The 24,060-nt window shown below is 52.9% G+C and overlaps 2 protein-coding genes across 3 annotated transcripts; one reads left to right on the top strand and one right to left on the bottom strand.

Moving 5' to 3' along the window:
- The first annotated feature begins 3,600 nt into the window (after window positions 1-3,600).
- FAM187A (family with sequence similarity 187 member A) lies at window positions 3,601-5,378 on the top strand. Its single transcript, XM_077313910.1, has one exon. The coding sequence runs from the start codon at window positions 4,018-4,020 to the stop codon at window positions 5,263-5,265; it is 1,248 nt and encodes a 415-aa protein (XP_077170025.1). The 5' UTR covers window positions 3,601-4,017; the 3' UTR covers window positions 5,266-5,378.
- A 1,816-nt stretch (window positions 5,379-7,194) lies between these two features.
- Window positions 7,195-22,071, bottom strand: GFAP (glial fibrillary acidic protein). 2 transcript variants are annotated; one of them, XM_077313553.1, is made up of 9 exons: window positions 16,184-22,069; window positions 14,091-14,151; window positions 12,185-12,280; window positions 11,272-11,433; window positions 10,148-10,273; window positions 9,475-9,695; window positions 9,266-9,309; window positions 8,733-8,818; window positions 7,195-7,463 (listed from the first exon to the last, which is right to left on the bottom strand). In XM_077313553.1, the coding sequence occupies exons 1-9, from the start codon at window positions 16,684-16,686 to the stop codon at window positions 7,422-7,424; spliced, it is 1,341 nt and encodes a 446-aa protein (XP_077169668.1). In that variant the 5' UTR covers window positions 16,687-22,069; the 3' UTR covers window positions 7,195-7,421. The 2 variants fall into 2 exon arrangements, with proteins under 2 accessions (XP_077169668.1, XP_077169669.1); XM_077313554.1 differs by lacking the exons at window positions 8,733-8,818; window positions 9,266-9,309 and having other exon boundaries at window positions 16,184-22,071.
- Between the last annotated feature and the right edge of the window lie 1,989 nt (window positions 22,072-24,060).

The raw sequence follows: 24,060 nt of genomic DNA, 5'->3' as shown, positions 1-24,060 counted from the left end.
GACTGGGTTGCCTTATCATATGCTCATGGGTGGGGGTGGTCTCAGTAATGATCGGGCTCAGATGGACTAGGGTGGGGGTCTGGGTTGCCGTATCATATGCTCATGGGTGGGGGTGGTCTCAGTAATGGGGCTTAATCGGGCTCAGATAGACTAGGGTGGGGGTCTGGGTTGCCGTATCATATGCTCATGGGTAGGGGTGGTCTCAGTAATGGGGCTTAATCGGGCTCAGATGGACTAGGGTGGGGGTCTGGGTTGCCTTATCATATGATCATGGGTACCACCCCCGGTCTCAGTAATGGGGCTTAATCGGGCTCAGATAGACTAGGGTGGGGGTCTGGGTTGCCTTATCATATGATCATGGGTGGGGGTGGTCTCAGTAATGGGGCTTAATCGGGCTCAGATAGACTAGGGTGGGGGTCTGGGTTGCCGTATCATATGCTCATGGGTGGGGGTGGTCTCAGTAATGGGGCTTAATCGGGCTCAGATGGACTAGGGTGGGGGTCTGGGTTGCCTTATCATATGCTCATGGGTGGGGGTGATCTCAGTAATGGGGCTTAATCGGGCTCAGATGGACTAGGGTGGGGGTCCGGGTTGCCTTATCATATGCTGATGGGTGGGTGGGGGTCTCAGTAATGGGGCTTAATCGGGCTCAGATGGACTTGGGTGGGGGTCTGGGTTGCCTTATCATATGCTCATGGGTGGGGGTGGTCTCAGTAATGGGGCTTAATCGGGCTCAGATGGACTAGGGTGGGGGTCTGGGTTGCCTTATCATATGCTCATGGGTGGGGGTGGTCTCAGTAATGGGGCTTAATCGGGCTCAGATGGACTAGGGTGGGGGTCTGGGTTGCCTTATCATATGATCATGGGTGGGGGTGGTCTCAGTAATGGGGCTTAATCGGGCTCAGATGGACTTGGGTGAGAGGAAAGGGGATTGTAAGCCACTTTGAATCTCCTACTGGTAGCGAAAAGCGGCATATAAGAACCACCTCTTTTCTTCTTACCATGTGCTCATGGGAGGGGGTCTCCGTACTGGTACTGAATTGGGCTCAGATGGACATGGTTGCTGGTACCAATTGAGTTTATGTACATATGTGCATAGGTCCTAGTATCAAATTGTTTCATATGCTCATTGTTACTGTCACAAATTGGTTCTTGTGCACCTGGGAATGGTCTGGTTACAGGTGTAAAATTATTTCATATAGTCATGATTACTGTCAACTAACTGGTTATGTAAATATGCAAAGTTTCTGGTTGCTTATGGGAACGAATTAGTTCATATGCTCAAGTGAAAGGTCTGGTTACTGTCAACAAATATGTTCACATGCAGATGTTTGCTGGTACCACCTGGTTATATGCACATGAGAAAGATCTTGTTACTTTTGCCAAAATGGTTAATTGCACAGGGTTACTTTCAAGAATTGGTTCATAATGCACATGAGAAAGTTCTGGTTACAGGTGTCAGATTGGTTCCTATGCACATGGTTACTTGAAACATCTTGGTTCTTGTGCACATGAGAAAGGTCTGGTTACAGGTGTCAGATTGGTTCCTATGCACATGGTTACTTGAAACGTCTTGGTTCTTGTGCACATGAGAAAGGTCTGGGTACAGGTGTCAGATTGGTTCCTATGCACATGGTTACTTGAAACGTCTTGGTTCTTGTGCACATGAGAAAGGTCTGGGTACAGGTGTCAGATTGGTTCCTATGCACATGGTTACTTGAAACATATTGGTTCTTGTGCACATGAGAAAGGTCTGGTTACAGGTGTCAGATTGGTTCCTATGCGCATGGTTACTTGAAACGTCTTGGTTCTTGTGCACATGAGAAAGGTCTGGTTACAGGTGTCAGATTGGTTCCTATGCACATGGTTACTTGAAACATCTTGGTTCTTGTGCACATGAGAAAGGTCTGGTTACAGGTGTCAGATTGGTTCCTATGCACATGGTTACTGTCAACAAATTGGTTTACGTACACATGCAAAGTGTCTGGTAGATGGGTCCAATTGGATTCAGGTGCACATTGGGTTCTGGTACCAGTTAGGTTTATATGCATATGTAAAGGGTCTGTGTACTGGCACCAAAGGGGTTCAGGTGCAGCTAGGATGGTTCCGGCTGCTGGTACTAAAAAGAGCTCAGATCACAGGAGAGCAGATTCCCTGGGAAGTGGGGCAGGGGAGGCTGAAGGACCCCAAAGAGTCTCTGTGGAAGAAGGTACCGAATCTCCCAGGGTCTGGAAATTGGCCTTGCGATGTCCATGGGATTCTAGCAGAGTAGGGCTGCTGGATTGTTCCAGGGAAGGAGAAGGGACCCAACTGCGGAATCGTGAAGGGGAACAACTTCCAACCATCGGGATTATTTCTGGAGTGCTGGTGGCTCCCTGCCTCTGCCACAGTTGCTAGCAAAAAGAGCTGAAATCACTAAAGAGGGTGGGGGAGACCTGGGGGTGGGCAGTAGGACTGCAGAGGAGAAGAACAGGGAGTCACCTAAAGACGGAGCAGAGCCTTTGAGAAGCGGTGTGTGGGAGCCCCCAGTTACCAGTGAGAATCAGAGTTCTAGGTGCCTCAGAGAGCCTCGCAAGAGCGGCTGCAGTACAGAAAGAACTGAACATGACATAAGAAAAGGAGGAAACCCACCAAGCTGGCTACTTATAGCCGAAGTGAAAACAAAAGTCTTCTTTAATGGCTAATATAATAAAGCATAAAATTTTTACATATGTCTTATTCCTTGTTATTATTATTACAAATAAAACTGGTTGAATAAAATATTACCTTTTAAAAGATTCAGATATCTATGAACATTATTCTGTATTTTCTTATATTTTCTTGTCACATATAACAAGACAATAAAACCCATAAGCTTATGGTCATTCCAAACTCCCATCACAAGAGGAAATATAACTCCCCAGTAATACTTAGCTATTAGTATCGCCTGGCCACTACGGCCTGCTTTGGAGTATGTCCTGGAGGGGACTGTGGTCACAGCCTGCTGTTTAGCTCTCTGCAGAGTTTATATTTGGCCTCATTTTAAACGTGCCCCTGCTCCGTGTTTACAGCTCTTAAAGCAACAAAGCATGGAACGTATCTAATTGGAATTTGCAACATCGCAACAAAACAAAATCAATCCAGTGGCACTTTTAAGACCAACAAAGATTTATTCAAGCCGTTTGTTGGTCTTCAAGGTGCCTGACTGGACTCTGATTTTGTTTTGTTGTGCTGCCAACACGGCCACCCACTTGAATCTATCCTAAAATCAAAGGACCGTGATCCTTGCAAGCTAACGCCAAAAGCTTCCAGCCCCAACCTACATTGTGGTGTACCTGTCCGTCTTCAGCACTACGCAGAGTTCAGAACACCTTATAATGTAGAGCAGGGGAAGTCACCCTGTAGTCCTCCAGATGTTCATGGACTACAATTCCCATGAGCCCCTGCCAGCAAATGCGGCAGAGTTGCCCTCTAAGGCAGAGTTGCCCTCTAAGGCAGGGGTAGTCAACCTGTGGTCCTCCAGATATCCATGGACTACAAATCCCATGAGCCCCTGCCAGCTGGCAGGGACTCATGGGTCTTGTAGTCCATGGACATCTGGAGGACCACAGGTTGACTACCCCTGATGTAGAGAATGGTAGATCATGGAGAACAGGCTGGTTGTGTTCCATCAATGTGACAAAGCAAGTGGGGCATCTCCTGAGTTCAGGAGATTTGACCTCACGCATTTTTGTAACATGAGGAGTTGCCGCAGGGAGCTTATCAGAGACGCAGCTCTTAACCACTGCACCAAGCTGGCTCTCCTGTGGATGTAAGCACATCCATTTAAATTCCTGGCCTCCCTGGTTAGAATGTCTCAGGGAGAAGATATTGGGGAAGATTCATCTCTGGCTAAGATCCTGGAGCGGCTGTTTGCTTCCTGTTCCGTCCTAGAGCTCGACTTCCATTCTAGAACTTGAGTTAAAGTCTAGAACCCGAGGCTGGCCTCTTCTGCCCAGCGTGGAGCCTGTTGGGTGACATGCTTGATTCAGGAACCCAATGGCTTTGGCGGGATTGTCTGGAATTGCCCTTGTTCTTCGCGCTGCCGCCGTCCTCCACGCCTTCGCCATCATGGAGAAGGAAGACATCTTCAAGAAGACCCCTTGCCCGGCCTTCCTCATGTTTGAGAATGCTGCCTACCTGGCTGACATGAGCTTCGAGCTTCCTTGCAACTGCAAGCCAGAGCTGGCCACCTCCGTGGTGTGGTACTTCCAGAAGGGCATGGGCAGCCGGCAGACGAGAGTCTTGACGGACTTTGACGGCACGCTGATCGTGGACTCCAGCTTCATCAAGGTGGGCAGCGACATGCTCAAGCGCTTCAGCATCAGGATGTTCAGCCTCATCGTCTTCCGGGTCCAGGTCGAAGACTCGGGGCACTATATATGTGGCACAAAGCAAGGAGACTTCTTCTACGGCTACGACGTAGACGTCCAAGCTTCCAAGGGCATCGGCGTTGCCTTTGCGGACAGGAACCAGCACCCGCAAGAGGACCGCGAAGAAACACAGTTCAAGGTCTTCACCAGCTTCTGGGACTGGACCACCTGCAACCGTTGCGACGTCAGAGGCGAGCAGCGGAGAATCGGCCTTTGCTACGTGAAGAGCTCTTACCTGCTCAGGCGGTACCGGACGACCACAGCGGAGGTCGCCTCCTGCGGGTCTAACTCCATCCCAAGGCAGTTCCAGGGTACCCTTCAGCACAGGAAGCCCGAGGTCGTTATCCGAAGTTGCACGAAGCCTTGTGGGAAAAAGAAACCCTCCCAGAAAGGGGAAGTTTCCATCTCGGACGTCATCTCGAAGATCGGGGAGAAGCCCTGGGTTCCTGAGGTGCCCCTTCAGTTCCACAAGCAGTCCCTGGGGAGTGGGCTCATCATCTCCTGCCCCGGCGCCCGGCCAGAACACGCCGTGGCCTGGGACAAAGACTCTACACGGCTCTATCTCACCAGCTACCTCACTGGGATCAATGGGAGCATGCGGGTTTTCATAGATCACGGGAACCATCTGCATATACGGTTTGCCCAGCTGAGCGACCGAGGCACCTACTACTGCTGGCGAGAGGGGCAAATGGTGGCCGGTTTCCGGCTCTCCGTGATTTACGAGAGTCGCCGCAGGCGAAGCCTGGATGATCCCGAGACACTGTATGCGGTCAAGGTCATTGTCACCAGCTACGTCCTCATCACCGTCCTTTTTGCAGTCATCCATGTGGTTCGATGCTGCCTTTATGCCTTCCGGTGCACAGCTGGGGAGTAGCACTGGTTGACTCAGAGTAGTTAGCAAGAGTACTGATAAGGAGGCTGCCAACTGGCTAAAGAATTAATTAACCAATTAGTTTACTGAGTGTCAATAAATGTAGTTATTTTTGACTCGTCAATGACTGTCTTTTTAGCAAGGCCTGACGTTTGGGCCTAGTTGATCGTAAATGCTGGACAGTTTAATATGCGGAAGGATCTGTTCTTTGTTAGAGGGAAAGTCCATCTTTTAGCGTTTTTCATCCAGTATGGGATAGGTCTTACTTCCCTAATGTAATGGGCTGAGCCAAGTAGCTGGAGAGAAGGCAAGGAGAGTTACTGGCAAGATGAGGGTTTTTTCCTTCTTTCTGCCACTTCTGAAATTACTGTATGTTTACGTGTGAGTGAGGATATGTGGGTGAGTGGCTGTTTTGTAAGACACTAGACCAAAGAGCCTCTTGGGGTGCAGGGTGGTAAGGCAGCAGAAATGGTGTCTGAAGCTGTCTGCCCATGAGGCTGGGAGTTCAATCCCAGCAGCCGGCTCCAGGTTGACTCAGCCTTCCATCCTCCCGAGGTCAGTAAAATGAGTACCCAGCTTGTTGCTGGGGGGTAAACGGTAATGACTGGGGAAGGCACTGGCAAACCACCCCGTATTGAGTCTACCATGAGGGTCAGACATGACTCGGTGCTTGCACAGGGGATACCTTTACCTTTAGAACAGGGGTAGTCAAACTGCGGCCCTCCAGATGTCCATGAACTAAAATTCCCATGAGACCCTGGCATCTGGAGGGCTGCAGTTTGACTACCCCTGCCCTAGGATAGTAGTTGTTGTGAAGTGTTTTTGTTTGTGGCTGATTGATGAGCTGTGTGCTGGGGGTAGAGTGCAGCAGAGGGATTGCAAGGGATTGTAGGTTAAGAATAACTTGATGTAATAAATGAACTGCATTCGATGTCTCACTATTCGGGGAGGACTGGTGCATCATGAACAAAATGCTTGGTCTCAAATGAGCACCGGCTTCATCATAGCAGAATATTTTTGGAGCCTTTGTTTTGTGCCCACTGGGTTATTTAAGGACTGACTGGGAAACAGAGCAATGAAGACAACATCAAATTAACACCTATGTTATGATGGCACAGGGCCACGATCCATGCTAGTAAATCCATCAAGACTGCTGTCCTAAACTCGCTTTCCAGGGAGTAAACCTCAGTGAATAAATGGAGATCACTTCTTAGGAGACTTTCTTCGGATTGCTCCCTAAATGACAAAAGTGTTAGCCTGAACCCAAGTCTCCCTGTTCAAGGTGCCTAGCTCGTTTTCTACAGGGCAGGTAAATGATACCAAGTGCATAGAAATGATTTACGTAACTGTAGAGGAATTGTGCTGAGAGAGAGTCTGAACACTGCGAGGCGGAATAGGAAATGTCACCAATGTCATCCCCACAGAATGTTTTAAGGACACCCAATCTACAACCCCGAAGTTTCTCCCATCCAGGAGTGGCACCAGATTCCCTTTTAGATTGCACCATGAACCAGGCCGATCCCTCAATGCACGGCCTGGCCATGGGATCAGGGAGTTAGTGGAGATCCTTTGAGGGGGGTGGGGTTAGGGTTGCTGGATCCCTCCAGGCCACCAGTGGGGGGTGGAAGATGAGTTTGCCAGCTTCAGGTTGGGAAACCCCTAGGGGTATAGGGGGGGGGAAGACAGGGACCTCCACGGGACCTCTCCCACATCATCTGGGAACATTTCACAGTGGAGGTTTTCGCTGCTCCATCTCCACAATATGTCGATAGCCCGGTGAGAATTTCTGCTCATTGTGCCACCGTTAGAAGCTTGCGAGAAAAAGCAGGGTGCCCACCCTTGTGCTCCCCCTTTCGCCCATCCCACCCCCTTTCGCCCATCCCACCCCCTTTCGCCCATCCCAATAAAAACGGATCCTATTTATTAGTAAGTTTATTGAGAAGCATCTGATTTTGGCACCCAGACAGAGGGGATCTCTAGACAAGCCACGCTCTGGTCTAAGCTGCGGTTTGGAGACGTTAATGTGCTAATTGAAGGGGGCAGGAGAAGAGTCAGAAGTCGGACCCCCAAAGGCGCTGTCGTGGGCCGTGGGAGGGAAGCGTCAAGGCAAGCGAGCTCTCCTGGCATCCTACTGCTCCTCTATCACGTGGCCGCTGGTTTCACATCACCTCCTTGTGCTCCTGGGTGGATTCCTTGATCACCTGCAGGCAGGAGGAAGAGGAGGAGGAGATCACTGCAGGAAGCCACTCGTGATTTCTCAGCCGAGAATGTGGGATAAAAACAGATCCAAGCAAACAAGTAAATCAACTAAGGGGTCTGGGAATGTCAGAGCTCTCAGCCTCACAGGGTGTCTGTTGTGGGGAGAGGAAAGGGAAGGCGACTGTAAGCCGCTTTGAGACTCCTTCAGGTAGAGAAAAGCGGCATATAAGAACCAACTCTTCTTCTTCAGTAATATCAGGGCTCTCTCAGCCTCACCCACCTCACAGGGTGTCTGTTGTGGGGAGAGGAAGGGAAGGTGACTGTAAACCGCTTTGAGACTCCTTCAGGTAGAGAAAAGCGACATAAAAGAACCAACTCCTCTTACTCTTCTATTATTCTGTTCTTTGGGGTGGGGGGGGGAGGTTGGCATCCAGTCACAGCTGACTTACGGTAACCTCGTAGGGGTTTCAAGACAGGCATCTAGAGATTGACCTGAGATTTGACAAAAGGGCTCTGATTTGACCAAAAAAAAAAGAGCCTTATCCCCCTCTCCCAAAAAGTTGTTCTCTAAGATGCTGCTGGTCTGGAATCCAGCTCCTGCACCTTTATGTATTTCACTGCCTGGGAAAGAGAACGCTGCTGAATTCTGTTTCCATCTCTTTGGGCTCTGCATTCTCCCCACCGCTCATCTTCTTGGAGAAAGAAAAATGATTTCCTCTTGCCCACCAGATTTCATGCCTGCCATAAATCCTGCCAGCATTTCTATTCATGGTAAGCTAAACCCTTCAGCAAAGTGCCATTAGAATGAAACCCTGCCGGCCCCCAGCGTGGCACCCAGGCAAAGGGGAGGCTACTCTGCAAGAACAAGCCAAGGGCACTTGGACAAGGGACAGCGCTAAGGCATCGGGAGAAAGAATGAGGAAGGTGGGTAAGGGCAATTTAACTTCAAATATGTCGATAGTTTCTAAATAAACTTGACTGAAAAGGTGTGTGTGTGTGTGTGGGGGGGGTGTCCAGCCATTCTTCCACAAATATCAATACGAGAAGCAAAGGTCACATTAGTAAGAACTTCCTAACAGTAAGAAGCAAAAGAAGATATTTAAGGAGATGGGCGTGCGGGGGGGGGTTCTCTTTCTGTGCAATAACGTAGGGTGCTCCGTAGACTTGGGGGCGGAGGGTGGGACTCCGTGCTCCAAGGGGCTCCCTCCGGCTTTCTGGTCAGAAACGGGAGGCTTCCAACGCACAAGCAAGCCCGGCTGGCCTTGGCCTACCTCGCCATCTCTGGTTTCCACCGTTTTGACCACCAGGCTCCTCTTCAGGTGGGCTTCTGAAACAGACTTGGTGTCCAGGGTGGTTTCTGGCGGGGAGGGAAAGAACAGCCTGTCATCGGCATAGAGCTGCAATCATCACGGCCGTGACCTGGGGAACTGCTGCCTGGACGCTTGACGAAGGATCAGCAGTACGGAGGCCAGGTCAGCTCTGGCTACCAGCAGGAGCCAGAGGGAAAGGTGGCCAGATCCAGGTTGGGGACCTCCTAGTGCTCTGAGGGAGGGGCCTGGGGAGGACGGGGATCTCAATGGGCCCCAAGGCCACAGAGCCCATCGTCCACCGCATCTCTTTTTTCCAGGAACTGATCTCTGACGTCTGGAGACCAGCTGAACTTCCAGGGGATCCCCAGGCCCCTTAGAACGGTCATCGAAATGGAGTAGGGAAGGATGCTATTTAATGCCTCCCGGCTTTTATGGTGACTCATAGGGGGGGGGGAGGCGGGGGGCTGCTAGCCAAGACAGAACGAGCTCCTCACCTCGGATCTGGAGGTTGGAGAAAGTCTGCACCGGAATGGTGATCCTGCAGAGAAAGAGAAGAAGGGCTGGTCCTTAGACCCCACTCTTCACTACCACCTGAAGGAGTCTCAAGCGACTGCATCCCGTTGCAGAGATGTACGAGGCCTTTCCCGAGGAAGAATCCCTAGGATTTGTGGGGTCCCAGCTGTGGCCCCTGACTCTCGCTGACCTGCTTTCCTCTCCCTCCAGGAGCTTGCGGTAGGTGGCAATCTCCACATCCAGGGCCAGCTTGACATTCAGGAGGTCCTGGTACTCCTGGAGGTGACGGGCCATTTCCTCCTTGAGGGTCCGGGTGTCTTCCTCCAGCCGGATCACCGTCTCCTGGTAGCCGGCCGTCTCGAGGACGTAGCGGTCTTCCAGCTCTCTCAGCTGCCGCTCCAGCGATTCATTCTGCGGCAAGGGAAGGGGAGAGCTGCTAGGCGAGGGGGACGCGGCCTGGAGGGGAGCTGCCCTTCCAGACAGAGGGGCCAGCTGGAGATCTGGAGATGAAGCCAGGAGGCAGAGGGGTTTACAGTGGGGGTCAGAGAGGGGAGGGTTCTCAGTGGGGGGCAGTGCATGCTCGCCTTGAAGACCAACACGGTTTAGTTCTGAGTATCCATTTGTGTGTGCATGCACACCTGTAAAATCAACAAGGCTGAATTCTGGGTGTAAACGTTTCTGCGCATGTGCCCCTTGAAGACCAACAAAGTTGAATTTTGCATTTTGTGTGCAGGCACCCGAAGTATGCACACACACACAAAAGCTTCTACCCTGGATCAAATGTTGCTGGCCTTAAAGGTGCCACTGGACTCCCCTTCGTTCTTGGGCATGGGGGTCCCTCTGCCTGCCCCTTCTCTACCTACCGAGCCTCTCAGGGACTCCAGGTCGCAGGTGAGAGTTTGCAGCTGCCGGCGGTACTCGTTGGCTTCTTGCTTGGCCAGGCGCAGGGCTTCGATATTCCGAGCTGCTGCGTCACTCAGGTCTGCAAACTGTCAGACAGAAGTGGGTTTAAGGGCTCCGTTTTTTTCAAAAGAGGCAAAGGCCGTGTTTGTGATGTAGCCAGGAGGTTAACAGGCCCGGTTGCAGGTGCAAGATTCTGAAGAACCAACAAAACCAACATCCAAAAGAATCCGACCAGAGCTCCAGATGAAGCAAAAGTCACAGATCTTCAGCTTCAAACAAAGCTGACACTCCCCTTAAATAATATTCCTTTCTTGTGGCATTACAGCTTCCACATTCTCATTGCTCTGTCCGGTAAGTTGACCACCACTGGCCTGGCTAAGTTCTCAGGACAATTGTCCTGACCCTGGCCAACAGGTTCCTCTGAGGGCCAACCACCGGGCATAGAGAGTGAGGCCGCCTCCTGGCTCTGGGATTCAGGGGATTAGTGCCTCTGGATGTGGAGGCTCTCCTCTGTCACCATGGCTAGTAGCCTCTCCTTCATTAATTTGTCTAATCCCCCTTTAAAGCTGTTCTACTGCTGTGGCCATCACAACATCCTTTGACAGTGATCTACACATTTTAATCTTTCTCCATTAAATAGACCATGCCAAGCTATGTATCCATGAGCCTCTTGTGGCGCAGAGTGGTAAGGCAGCTGTCTGAAAGCTTTGCCCATGGGGCTGGGGGTTCAATCCCAGCAGCCGGCTCAGGGTTGACTCAGCCTTCCATCCTTCCGAGGTTGGTAAAATGAGTACCCAGCTTGCTGGGGGGTAAACGGTAATGACTGGGGAAGGCACTGGCAAACCACCCCGTATTGAGTCTGCCAAGAAAACGCTAGAGGGCGTCACCCCAAGGGTCAGACATGACTCGGTGCTTGCACAGGGGATACCTTTACCTTTACCTTTTAAGCTATGTATCCAGAGAGGGGATCTGCTGCTATTTTGCCCCTGAGTCTCTGCTGCACGGCCCTAGTCAGCCTGGCCATCCGGAGTCACTCCCCGACGTGGCTGAACCTTGGACTGGGGTCACGAGCCCTTTGCCCTACCTTGGATTTGTACCACTCCTCTGTCTCGTGCATGTTGTTGGATGCCATGGATTCATACTGGATGCGGATCTCCCGCAGGGCCGAGGTCAGGTCCGGCTTGGCCATGTCCATCTCGATGTGGACTTGCTGCTGCTGCAGCTGTTCCAGCAGCTCCCGCAGCTCCTGGGTGGGGACACAAGAGGGTCAAGGCTCAAATGGACAGGGCCATTCGGTCAGGAATGCTGATATCAGGGGTGCCGGGTATAGGGGGGCTAGTCTGCAGTGGGGGCTGGGGGACCCCACAGTTGGGTGTCTTCCCCCACTTCAGGAGTTTAAGAAACCAGAGGACCCCCCCCCCCCAAAAAAAAAAAAAAACAGGCAAGAGTCCTGAAAAAAAATGTGATGTCACTACATCACCCAGAAGTGATGGACATTGGTGCCATGGGGACACTCTGGTTTGGACGCCAAACTCTATGGTAAGAAGCTAATTCTACCATAGAGTTTTGCCCCATCACTACAGCGACAAGAAAAGGGGCGTTCTCAAACAACTCAAAACGGCAGGCATGGGACAAAACCCAATTGCAGGCATCTCCACATTGAGCCACCACGAATTAGACCCCGTCAGACCCCACTTGAAAAGATGAAATTGGGTTTTCTGAGGACTCCTTTGCTGTGGGGCAAGGGAGGAGCAATTCAGGACGGCATCTGAAAAAGCAAATTTTAGTGTAGAAACAGGCAAAAAACCCGACCCTTTAAAAATGCAAATCCGGATTATATTGGTAGTGTGGAAGCAGTCCCTGTCTCTTCTGGGGAGCTCTGGGCTGTGTTCCCCCCACTTATATTCCGCACCCGGGCTCCTTGAAGAAACCTGACAACATTATTTCGGAATGCTTCCCAAGAGATGGCTGCCCCCATGCCTGGCCAAGGGGCGTACCTCTTCATGCACTTTCTTTAAAAAGCTGATCTCCTCTTGCAGGGATTCGATTCTCCGCTCCAGATCTATGCGGGCTAGGGCAGCATCGTCAACATCCTGCAGGACAAAGAAAGCAGGCGATGGAAGAGCATAAGTTGCGTGCTCCGTTCTGCTTCTGGCAGCTGAGCCGGTGCAAGGGCAGGTGGGAGACAGGAGCACCATGCCACCCTCCTCCATCCCACGCCCCTGCCAGTTCCAGCCACATGCCCAATGCTGCACCAGAGAGCGGATGCTCGAAGGGCAAGCCCCCTTTCTGCCAACCCCAGTGCTCAGACCTGAAAAGCAAAAGGGGGTGGAGCCTAAGTCTGCCTGGAGGTCACGGACTGCTAGCAGACATTCCAACAGGTGCTTTACCCAGAAAAGAGGCAAAGTGGTAGGGAATGTTACACAGCTTCAGCTGGCACAGGGGCTCTCTTAAACAAGCACTGCCCTTTATTTCACCATGTGTCTGTGTGTATATATCAGGGGTAGTCAAACTGCGGCCCTCCAGATGTCCATGGACCACAATTCCCAGAAGCCCCTGCCAGCGAATGCTGGCAGGGGCTTCTGGGAATTGTAGTCCATGGACATCTGGAGGGCCGCAGTTTGACTACCCCTGGTATATATAAAACTTTGCTGCTCTTAAAGGTGCCACTGGATTCAAACTCCGTTCTGCTGCTTCAGACCAACACGGACACCCACCTGAATTTCACCCCACGGACAGAACTGGGGAAACGCATCAGAACTGGGCCCCAGACCTGAGCTTCCCTGCTAGTGCCTTCTGGGTCTGGCTGGAGAACCCTCTTCAGAATCCACGCCCCCGTGGAGAGGTGGGCGGAAATGCTTACCGACGGCGGCTGACTCACAATTGGCAAACACATAATAAAAAATAATCTCCTCCAGCTTTGTGAGGAGGGTTGTTAGGTTACAGAGCGAGAAAATACTCATCTATATGCAAGACGGGTTTCCGGGTATTCAGCACTGAGTGTGCGGAGGGCCAGCACGGGGCAGTGATTCACACCAGAACCTGGGGGACGCGGGAGATGCAGGTTCAAGCCCCCACTTACAGAAGCTTGCCTGGTGACCCTGGGCCAGTCCTCACAGGGTTATCGTGGGGTTATTGCAGTGATAAGTTTGAGGTGCTTGTTGGAACAAAAGACAGGATGTAAATCACGTCAATTAATCGATTCACGTTGGTACATGGTCCGTTTTTAGAGAAAATGGTTCCTACGGCTGTGGGCGTCTTATGAGTATTTCACCTGACGTTTTTTGGGGAGTGAGAACCTAGCGGGAACCCCTTGTTTACATTTGCACCTCTCGCTGAAGTTAAGGCCTGAAGTCAACATCCCGCCTGTTTAAATCAGCCAGCTCAGAGAAGCCCGAATGGGTTCGGACTGGATTTGGCTGATTTGAGATTCGGTGGAGAGACTGCCAAATTGCTGAGCTGTGAAATACCTGGAGACTTTGGGGGTGGAGCTGGGAGTGGGCAGGATTTGGGTGGGGAGGGGCCTCATTGGAGTCTAATGCTATGGAGTCCGCCCTCCAAAGCAGCCATTTTCTCCAGGGGAATGGATTTCGTTAGTCTGGAGCTGGAGTTCCAGGGGATCCCCAGGCCCCACCTGGAGATTGGCATCCTTGCTGGAGATCGGTTGACCTCCCAACTCACCTGGCGGCTGTCAATCGTCCTGAGTAGTGGTTATCAGCCTGAGTTGGGTTGCTCCAAGATGCTTGGGTCGCTTCGTCTGACACCTTTGTGGAGCTCTCCACGGGGAGGCCAGCGATGAAACGGCAGGATCACCCCAAAACCCGCACCCCAAAACTCAGCAGCAATTAGCAGGCTGTCTTGCACCACCTTTCCCCAATCCCCGAGCAGGATTCATCGTCTCACCTGTCTGTAGGATGACAAATTGTTTTCTGCTTCCAGGCGCAGATTAATCTCGTCCTGTAACCTTAAATGAGAGAGAGAGAGAGAGAGAGAGAGAGAGAGAGAGAGAGAGAGAGGTGTGTGTGAGGGGGGAGGGGAGCCAGGCAGGTTAATTGACTTATTGGTTCTTCTCTTCTGCAAGCAGTGGAGGAGTCAGAGCTCAGCACCAAGGTCAAGGCTCCTGAGCACACACGGCCTGGGCTAATCCCCCGCTGTTTATGCACCAGCAGACTTGGCCTCCCCGGTCGCTGGCCCTTTTGGCCTCTGCAGCGAAGCGGCGCCTTTCTCATGATTAACAGCCGCCTGTCTTGGTCAATGGCTCTTCTCAGAGTAACCTAAGTGGGAAGGTAGGTCTCTGCCTCCAAGGGGCTTCCAAAGGCCTTGCAGCATCCTCCCCTGGAGCAGGGGGGAGAGGAGCAGAGGCCCTGGTGAAGGACGTATTTACACATTTGGCAGGGACTCCAGAAGGTCCTTGGTATTTACTGCAAGGCAGCTCAAACCGGCTACGCCTGACTGCAGGCATCCCACTGCAGATCTCTCTCGGGAGCATTTTATGTACAGCTGTAGGTTGCCAACCTCCAGGTGGGGCCCGGAGACCCCCCACTATTACAACTGATCCACAGTGCATAAAGCAGGAGGAGAAGAGCTCTTTGTTTGTACTGTGCTATTTATTACCGGAAGGAGTCCCAGAGTGCTTTACAAACATTTTCCCCTCCCCCTCCCCACACCAGACACCCTGTGAGGTAGGTGGGACTGAGAGAGCTCTGACAGGACTGCCCTGTGAATACAGCTCTATGGGACCTGGGATTGGCCCAAGGTCACCCAGCTGGGTGCATGAGGAGGACGAGTGGGGAATCACAGCTGGTTCTCCAGATTAATATCAAACCTCTGTTAAAGGGAGATGTTTATCCCCATGCCTCTTGGTAAACCCTAGATGTCAGAGACCCCTGGTCAAAGGCATGAAGAAAGGAGAATACATAGATAGCAGCTGCCAGCCTGGTGTCATGGTTAAGAGCAGTGTCCTCTAATCTGGAGAGCCAGGTTTGATTCCCTGCCCCTCCACAGGCAGCCAGCTGGGAGACCTTGGGCCAGGCACAGTTCTCTGAGAGCTGTTCCTGCAGAGCTGTTCTCTCAGCCCCACCTACCTTGCAGGGGGTCTGCCATGGGGAGAGGAAGGGTAGGGGATTGTAAGCCATGCTGAGACTCCTTCGGGCAGTGGAAAGTAAGGGCATGAAAAACCAGGTCTTCTTCTTGTGCTCAGCACTGCCTGTAGGAGTCCCCTCCCCATGAATAAACACTTTTTGCGAATATTCTGTAACTTTTAGAGTAGGTCATTTTACGGCCGTCTAGCCACGAGAGAGTGGAAGAGAAGAACAGGCCCCTTTGTCCCAGTCGAGCCAAGATTCTTCTGCAGGCTTGGAGAGAAAATGTCATCCGTTGACCTAAAACCCTCCCCATTTGTATGGAGGAAGCCAGGCCGCCTTCTGGGGCCTCTCGGAATATCCCCAAAGCTTCTTTGAAGGGCAGGCACTGGTCTCACGACTCCGAGCTGAGGAATGAAGCTGATTTTCGGCGTGTTCCAGAAACATCTCTCCAAAAATCACCCAGCGAACACCAAACATGCTCATCATCCCCTCCCACAACATTTGAATATCAGCTGAAGGGGAAATGAGGGGAAAGGGAGCATGGGCCTAATTGAACCCCCCCCCCCATTTGACGGGGCTCACCTGACCCCTGACAACTCAGTTAAGAGCCTTGGGGTTATATTTAAGGTTGCCAACCTCTCCAGGTGGGGACTGGAGTTTCCCCCAAGGTTACAACAAATCTCCCGGTGACAGTGAGCCATTCCCTTTGCGGAAAAGGGCTGCTTTGGAAGGGGCCTCCATAGCATTGACTCTACTGAGGCCCCTCCCCTTCCCAAACCACGCCCTCCTCAGGCTCCACCTCCACAGTCTCCAGGTATTTCCCAACCCAGAGCTGGCAACCCCAAATTGTTGCTGGCTGCCCACCCACCCACCCACCCCCGGCCCCTGGAGGCTGGAAGGAGGTTCCCTTACTTTTGCCGGAGTTGGTTGAGGTCCTCCAGCAGGTTGTCCCTCTCGATCTCCAGCCTGGCCTTGGAGCTGGAGAGCTGCTCGACTTGCCGGCGAAGCTCCCGCAGCTCTTCCTGGTAGATGTCCGCCAGCTTCGTGGGCTCCTTGTCCCGGATTTGGTTGAGCTCGGCCACCAGGACCTTGTTCTGCTGCTCCAGGAAGCGGACCTTCTCGATGTAGCTGGCAAAGCGGTCGTTCAGCTCCATCATCTCCACCTTCTCGTTGGTGCGGGTCTCCTTGAACTCCGTGTTGAGGGCGTCCGCCAGGGAGAAATCCACCTTGTCTGGGGAGAACTTGGGGCCAGCCCGGAAGCTGAGGCTGGCCGTCTTCATCTTGGTGACAGAGAAACGGGTGGTGGGGTTGGGAGGCACGTATCGGCGGCCCGGGGAGAACCTCACGGCCTGGTGGCCAGAGGTGGTTGACGAGCCAAAGCGTCTTCCGTAGGACGACAGCTTCTGTCCCTCCATGGCTGAGCTTCTCCTCCGGGCTCCGTGGACTCGGAGAGATCTTTCCCTCTGTGCAGCAAAGGCTTTATTCGGACGGGGGAGCCTGCCCTGGTGTCTGCGTGTGACGGGCCAGAGGCAGGGGAGGGGGACGGGCTGCCCGCCAGGCCTGGCCTCCTCACTTCAGCCCTGCCAAGTGCCCGGTGCCTTGGCAGAGAAACAAACGGCAAACCTCAGGCTAAAGCCCTGAACGTTCTCGAGGGAGAATGCCCTCCCACACGGGCGACGTGTCCAAGGCCTTTGCCCACCCGGGGTGGCTTCTGGTGGGGGTGCAGGTCACCACAAACACAGGGACACACCCCTCCTCCCCAAAGGATTAGAGCCTGCATTTGGGCACAGGAGGCCCCAAAGCGATCCTCACTACTATGAACCATGGGAATGGAACAGCCTAGATCCAGGTCTCAGAGTGACTTCCCCCCGTGCAGTTTTGAACCGCCATCCACATGACCCCAAAAAAACCCAGTTTTGCTTAATTTGCATCGATTCGGCCTGAATTGATTTTGCCCAAATCGATTCAGGTAACCCCGAAATCACCTGAATCACTGATTCGGTACAGTGATTCAGGTTCGGGCAATTTAGGTTTACCCGAATCGATTCGGCTCCATTATAACCTACAGATCCGTTGAAGTCATGAGAAATTTAGCCAGTCTGTTCAGCGGACTGGGGTGGGGGTTTGAGGTTGAGGCACCAAATTCGCAGCAGTGCTGCTGGATCCTCTCCTCTAAAGACCCCCCACATTTCAAAAAGTTTGGACCAGGGGGCCCATTTCTACGGGCACCCAAACAGGGCTCCCCCATCCTCTGTTGTTTCCTATGGTGGGGGCAAAATAGCAAGTTGATAACTGATCTTTGCCACCGGGAGATCCATTGTAATCCTGGGGGATCTCAGCCCTAGCTCCCTTAACAGAAACCACTTCACATAGGTTGCTGGGGTGTGTTTTATGATGCAAGCCACCACGTCTCACTGGCCACATCTCTATTGAGCCTTACTGGTCTGCTGCGGACCGAGAAGTGAGCCTAGAACAACAGAACAACCAAACCTGGCAGGGAGTTTAGAGGCCCCCCCCCCACCCGTGTCTCTGGCCTAGGGCTGCGTTGCCAGCTCCCTCCTGGTCAGTCATTAGCCCCCCCCCTCATGAAACCACTGCTGTTGTTTTGTCCCGGCGTCCCTCTGGAGCCAGGAGTGGACAGGCCCATAAAGGCCTTATTAATGGACCCAAGACCATGGCGGGAGTGAGCCCCCGGCGATGAACAGAAGGGTCTCTGTGCTCCACTGGAGGTTTCTAGGTGTCTCCCAGTTCTGGGCTCATCATAGCAAGATAGATACCCTCCCTCTGGCCTTTGCCATGAGTAGGGGGGCTACTGTCGGAACACAGTCCCCCCCCCAAAGAAAAACAATCCTCAGCCTGGGAAATACTCTGCAACACAAAGAGAGCAAATTTAACAAGCAAAGCCCTAGCTAAAGGTTATGGGAAGCAGAGCTGGCCCAATAGTTTGGCCCTGCCCCCCCCCCCAGTGGTCCAATGTCCTTCATGAGGGTCCCTCCCTAGACGATGCTTAAATGAGCTGGAAGCTTTTCTTGATCTCTGCTTGGTCTGTCTGTTGGGCCAGGCAGGGTTGTCCAACTCCTGTCGCCAGCTCTGGGGAGATTTCGGGGGCTGGAACCTGGGGTTGCCAACGCAGCCGGGATTCGAACTGCTTTTCAGGTGTTAGAGACAAGTTCACCTGGATAAAATGGCTGCTTTGGAAGATTGACTCTATGGCTGTCCGTGGACGACAATTCCCACCTGGTCGGTCTTCCAGGTGCCCCTGCTGGACTCAGCCCTTGTCCTGCTGCCTCAGACCAACACGGCTGCCCACCTGAATCAACAATCAAGGATGTGTAACTTTATCGGGCCTTGACAATGTATACAGGATTGCTACTAACGAGCCAATTTGGGCCTTAGCTTCACTTGCAGGTCCTGCAAAAACGTACCTAGCAAAGCCCCTTCCTCTATACCAGCAGGTCTGCATGCTTACACACACACACACACACACACACACCCCTACGTTGCTGCACAGAAATCTGTGCCCTTACGCGACCTTGGACACTGTTGTCCGCCTGCCAGGGTTCCTGTGCACGCCAACGCACGCTCCTAGCCCACGTCCCACGCTGACTCACTTTGTAATTAGGAGGACATCACAACCCAGCAACCTCTGGGGAGGCCTGGGATCCCCCGTGTCCCTGGCCCACACTCAGCCTCCGTGCAATTGTCCCCCCCCCACCCCTTGTTGCACACGGAGCCAGCTCAGCGGTTTGCCAGCTCCCAGGTCTTTAAGACCGTGTCGCCCATTGGAAGAGAATGAAAGGGCTCTTGTTCAGCGGGCCGGCAAGGGCTTGGCGCCGTGAATGCCATGGCGGCCGGGAAAGGAACCACCTGCGCATGGCAACGAAGCTCCCTTTATGCCAGGGGGCTGGAGGGGGGCTGGCAGGGCACGGGGAAAGCCGGGGGCTTCGAACCACCCCTGCCTGGTTCTGGGAAAAAATGAGGCTTCGGGGAAGGAGAACCAGGCCGGCTCCCGAGGGAGGGACCGGTGGCCTTTTTGTGGCCGATGGTGAGAGGACCAGCGCTGAGGAAACCGCTCAGACTCCAACTTAGCCAATCTCACTCGAATTTTGCATCCCAAACGGGATGGTTTTGATGCTGAAATCAATCAGGCACGTTGATCTTGTTGCCGTAATAACCGTTTATTCCACTGTAAAATAATTTCTCAAACTTCCAATTCATCAAAACGAACTCCTAGGTATTTTTTTCGTTTTCGGTAACTTTGCCAGTGATATAAGATACTCTTTAGCTTATATCAATCAATCCTCTTTAAATGAATTCTTATCAGTGATGGAACTCTTATCAATGATGAACGTACCAGAAGAATATAAACTTAATCCTTTGGTGATACGTATATGAGCCACTCTCCCAATAGTTCTATAATATACAGAGGGCTACAAGTATTAGCATCACAAAGTATAAACGCTCTTTCGTAGTGACTAAAGGACGGGTAATTTATTCTCCTTCCAGACACCACAGAAAGGATAAGAAGCCCTGCGGGGAACTTAACTGCTCACCCCTTCTGCCCAAGACCAGCCCTGCTCGGACCACCCTCTGACTTCAGAGGGGTTGCCAAGGACTAGGGATGCCAGCCTCCAGGTGGGACCTGGAATCTCCTGGAGTTACTGCCCACCTCCAGACTGAAAGGGAGCAGGGGCTTGGGAGGGTGGGCTCCCTGCAGCAATGTTCTCCACTGAGGACCCTGCCCCCCCCCCCTAGCTTCATCCCCAAATCTCCAGGAGTATCCCTATCAGGCTCTGCTCACAGGTTTGGCAACCTCATCCTTTCACCCATAAGGACTAGAGACATAAACCACACATTCATCTGCACACGAAAATTACTGGATTCTAAAGGTGCACGGAGGCTCAGCAGGTCGGGGAGATGTATTCATGGTTGCCTGTGAGCAGGGGCTTGCCCGGGCTCTCTATTTTGCCCGGAGAAAGCAGACTGCAAGCCGTCAAGCTCTGGCCGTGATTGTTCTGTCACCCAGGGAGATGGCATGGCCAAAGGGAAGGGGGGAGGGGCAAGTGATTCATAATCCGCCCCCCTCCTGAGCCCCAGGCGTTGTTAAGGCTCTGGCTGCCTCCTTCACCCCCAGCAGGAGTCTCCTTGGGCAAGGCAGTGTCTCCGTGACCCCCGTCCGCCCTCAATAGGCGGAATAAAGGCTATTCATGGTTCCTGGAACGCTGCAGGGCCTGGCTGAAGGTAGGGGGACAGAGGAGAAGGCGGAATTGTTACCGGGATGATTTGTATGCCGGCGCAGTGCAGCGGTGCAGGTCCAGGGGCAGTGGGGCGGGAGGCAGAGCCCCAGCAAGGGCGAGTGGGTCATGCAGTGGTCATGGAGTCCGCAGAGCGCAGCAAAAGAGCCCGGGGAGCTTTTCGGTTCTGCCCCGAAGGAGAGGCACAAAGCGGAGCAGGAGCTTAAAAGATCAGAACAAGGAGCTGGAGAGGTTGGCAGAGTCCAAACAAGCAAGAGGCTGGAGCACTAGGCTGCCTAAAAGAATAAAATAGTTGTATGTCGAAGAGAAACAACTCTGTGCAGAGAGAGAAGAGGACTAGGAGCCGGCTGTGTGTGGAGGAGGAGCGGGGAATCACACCCAGTTCTCCAGATCAGCGGCTGTCGCTCTTAACCACGACACCACATTGGCCTACGAAACACAAAGGAAACCAGCCTTGTGCCTCCTGAGAACTTGTGCATTTGTTACAAAGACAAGCAGGATGGCCTGATCTTGAGAACCTGACAGCCCAAGCACTTCCATGCTACGGGCAGACCGCCCCTGGATATCTGTAGCCTAAAAGCCACCGAGCCTGGGGAGCCCGGCCCGGAGATCACGAGTTGTCACCTTGCTCCTACAAACTTGGCCCCCGAGCCTGAAGAGGCATCCAGTCCCCACATGCCCCCGCCCCGTGTGGCTTCTTGCACGCCACCAGGCAGAGCCCCAGGAGAGGACATGAGAAACTCAGCTTGGCTCGCTTGTAAAAGTCATGCTCGTTATGTGGCTAGGAGCACATTTCTCAGCGGAGCCCGTGGGGTGGTCTGAGGACAGGAAAACAGGGCCCAAGGTAGGGGAGAAAGCTCCTGTGGGGGTAAACGGAAGAGAGCCACTGTGTGCCTGGGAGAATCCCAACTCTATCCTGATCTCTATCCTCCAGTTGTACATGGGAGACACATTCCCCAACAAGCAGAAGGGGAGGAGGAGCTGAGTTGTTTATATCCTGCTTTTCACTACCCAAAGGAGTCCCAACACAGCTTGCAAACCCCTTTCCCTTCCTCTACCCACAAGAGACACCCCGTGAGTTGCCTGGGACTGAGGGAGCTCTGGGAGAACTGTGACTGGCCCAGGTGGAGGGCTGGGGAATCAAACCTACTTCTCCAGATTAGAGTCTGCTGCTCTTAACCACTACATCAAGCTGGCTCTAAGCAGAGCTGTTTTTTATACCCCCCCCCCTTTTCACCACCACAGCCTTACAAACACCTTTCCCTCCCTCTCCCCACAACTGACACCCAGTGAGGTAGGAGGGGCAGAGAGAACTCTAAAAGAACTGCTCTAAGAGAACTGTGACTAGCCCAAGTTCACCCAGGAGGCTTTGTGGGGAATCAAACCTGGTTCTCCAGATGAGAGCCCAGGACTCTTAACCACTACACCACGCTGGCCGTCTCAGATGTCCTCATGGGTCAAGGTCAGAGGCAGAGGAGCTGTGGGCTAAAGACGACACCTTGATTCCAAATAACTTGTCACATCCTAGATTGCATGCTTTTGGTGACCCCCCCCCCCCCGGCCCACCCATTTGCATGTCCCCTTGATTTCTGCCCCCTTCATGGCGCTGCCCTTTCTTTATGGGCAGACTCCCTGTTACAATGGCCACTTGGGGACCAATTAGCGACCAATTAGCGGACCACGCTTCCCCAGAGCGGAAAAGCCACTGACAAAGACCCCTTTTCCTTCTGCGAGTTCCCGCTGCTGGATTTGAACCCTTGACCCGAAAGTCCTCTGAAGCCACGACTGGGCAAAAGAAGGCGAGAAGCAAGCGGGCCCTCGAGGCCGAGACTTTCTCGGCTTTGACGTCAGACGGGTTTTGAAGGAACAATTTGGAGGGGCTCCTTTTGTTGCAAGACGCAGAGTCTGCCGTGTGCATGTTTCAGAGCACGTGGAAAGCATGTCCTGCAGGGGGCGTTGGAGGAGGTCTGCATTTCGCATTACTAGATCAGGAGGAGCTTCCTGATAGTTTTCAAATACTCTCCCCCCAGGGTCCTGATTCAGTGAGGGTGGCACAACCTCGGACCTGCAGGGCAAATCCCACATCCGGATAGATTGCCCTTGGTACAGTGAAGACCCAGAGAAAAGCTAAGGACACCTGGGGAGCTGCATGGTAATTGTAGTCCATGGACATCTGGGGAGCCACATGGAAATTGTAGTCCATGGGACATCTGGGGAGCCACATGGTAATTGTAGTCCATGGGACATCTGGGGAGCCACATGGTAATTGTAGTCCATGGACATCTGGGGAGCCACATGGTAGTTGTAGTCCATGGACATTTGGGGAGCCACATGGTAATTGTAGTCCATGGACATCTGGGGAGCCACATGGTAATTGTAGTCCATGGACATCTGGGGAGCCACATGGTAGTTGTAGTCCATGGGCATTTGGGGAGCCACATGGTAATTGTAGTCCATGGACATCTGGGGAGCCATTTTGGCCACCCTCCCTCAAAAGCAGCCATTTTCCCTGGGGGAACCGTTCCCCGTCATTTGGAGATCCACTGAGATCTCCAGCCCTACCGGAAGGTTGCCAGGTCTATCCCAGGAGGTTTGACTGGCTACCAGCCGCCCCACACGCGTTCGCAAGGCCCCACGTCCAGCTGGGCTCCCTTTGGCCTCGCCGTGGGAAAGAGAAGGGCCTAACTGCGCTGAACGTGGGCTGGATTCTGCCCCGTTTGGCTGGTAACCCAGCAGGACTGCAGAGTGGCATCCCTTTTCTCGCTCTACTCCTCCTTGCAGGGATTCTTAATTACGTCTCTGCGACACCTTCCCGGAAGGCGAGCAGGTCAGGCGGCGAAGAGGCCCCAACTGAGGCAGGCGTCCCTTTGGCTCTGCTTTGTGCGGCTTGTTATCTCCAGGGTGACGCCTTGGCAAAGACCTGCTGCTCGAGTGGGAGTGGGAGGGCAGGAGGAGGGTGGAGAGAAGGAGCCAAAAGGTCTCTGGGGTGGCCACAGAACCTCCCCTGATAGTTCCGCTCTCCACGGGCTCTGTGCAAGACGAGCTCTCTCGGGCAGAGGCAAAACTAGGAACTTCCTGATCTATGCCCAGTAATCTCCTCCCGCTTCCCGATCGTCTCGACAGGAAACTTCCTGGTTCTCTGAGCACACCTCCTCCCTGCTTGCCTCCAGAACGAACAGACAGAAGAATAACTGCAGGCCAGCAGTTAGAACAGTTAGTTAGGACTCTCTTGTCTCTCTATACTAGGTGTTTCTTAATTAAAAACTGTTTTATTCTTTTAAGCAGCCTGGCGCACTACTCCTCTTTGCAAATTTAAACTCTGCCAACAAACACACGGGTCACAGATTACGTCTGGACCTATCCCTAAAATCCAAGGCTTGTGCTTGCCTCAGAAACTCCGTGTCACGTCTATTTTGGCCTTGAGCTTGTGAATTCTGAATTCCAAGGCATTCTCCCTCTGCCCCAACGCAGCAAGAGGGACGCAGTCAAAAAAACAAGGTCTAGGGCAGTGCTGAATAAAGCCTCGCACCCTGG

The sequence above is a fragment of the Paroedura picta genome, chromosome 16 (genome assembly GCF_049243985.1).
Source record: "Paroedura picta isolate Pp20150507F chromosome 16, Ppicta_v3.0, whole genome shotgun sequence".
Taxonomy (NCBI): Eukaryota; Metazoa; Chordata; class Lepidosauria; order Squamata; family Gekkonidae; genus Paroedura; species Paroedura picta.
This window is presented reverse-complemented; position numbering and strand designations above follow the sequence as displayed.

What these genes read in the sequence shown, in the direction of transcription:
- FAM187A (XM_077313910.1), top strand. Translation starts at nt 4,018, where the DNA reads ATGGCTTTGGCGGGATTGTCTGGAATTGCCCTTGTTCTTCGCGCTGCC.
- GFAP (XM_077313553.1), bottom strand. Translation starts at nt 16,686, where the DNA reads ATGGAGGGACAGAAGCTGTCGTCCTACGGAAGACGCTTTGGCTCGTCA. An exon ending in TGGAGTCCCTGAGAGGCTCG is followed by an intron (nt 9,696 to 10,147) that starts GTAGGTAGAGAA and finishes CCCTTGCCGCAG; the next exon opens with AATGAATCGCTGGAGCGGCA. An exon ending in TGGAAACCAGAGATGGCGAG is followed by an intron (nt 7,464 to 8,732) that starts GTAGGCCAAGGC and finishes TCCTGCCTGCAG; the next exon opens with GTGATCAAGGAATCCACCCA.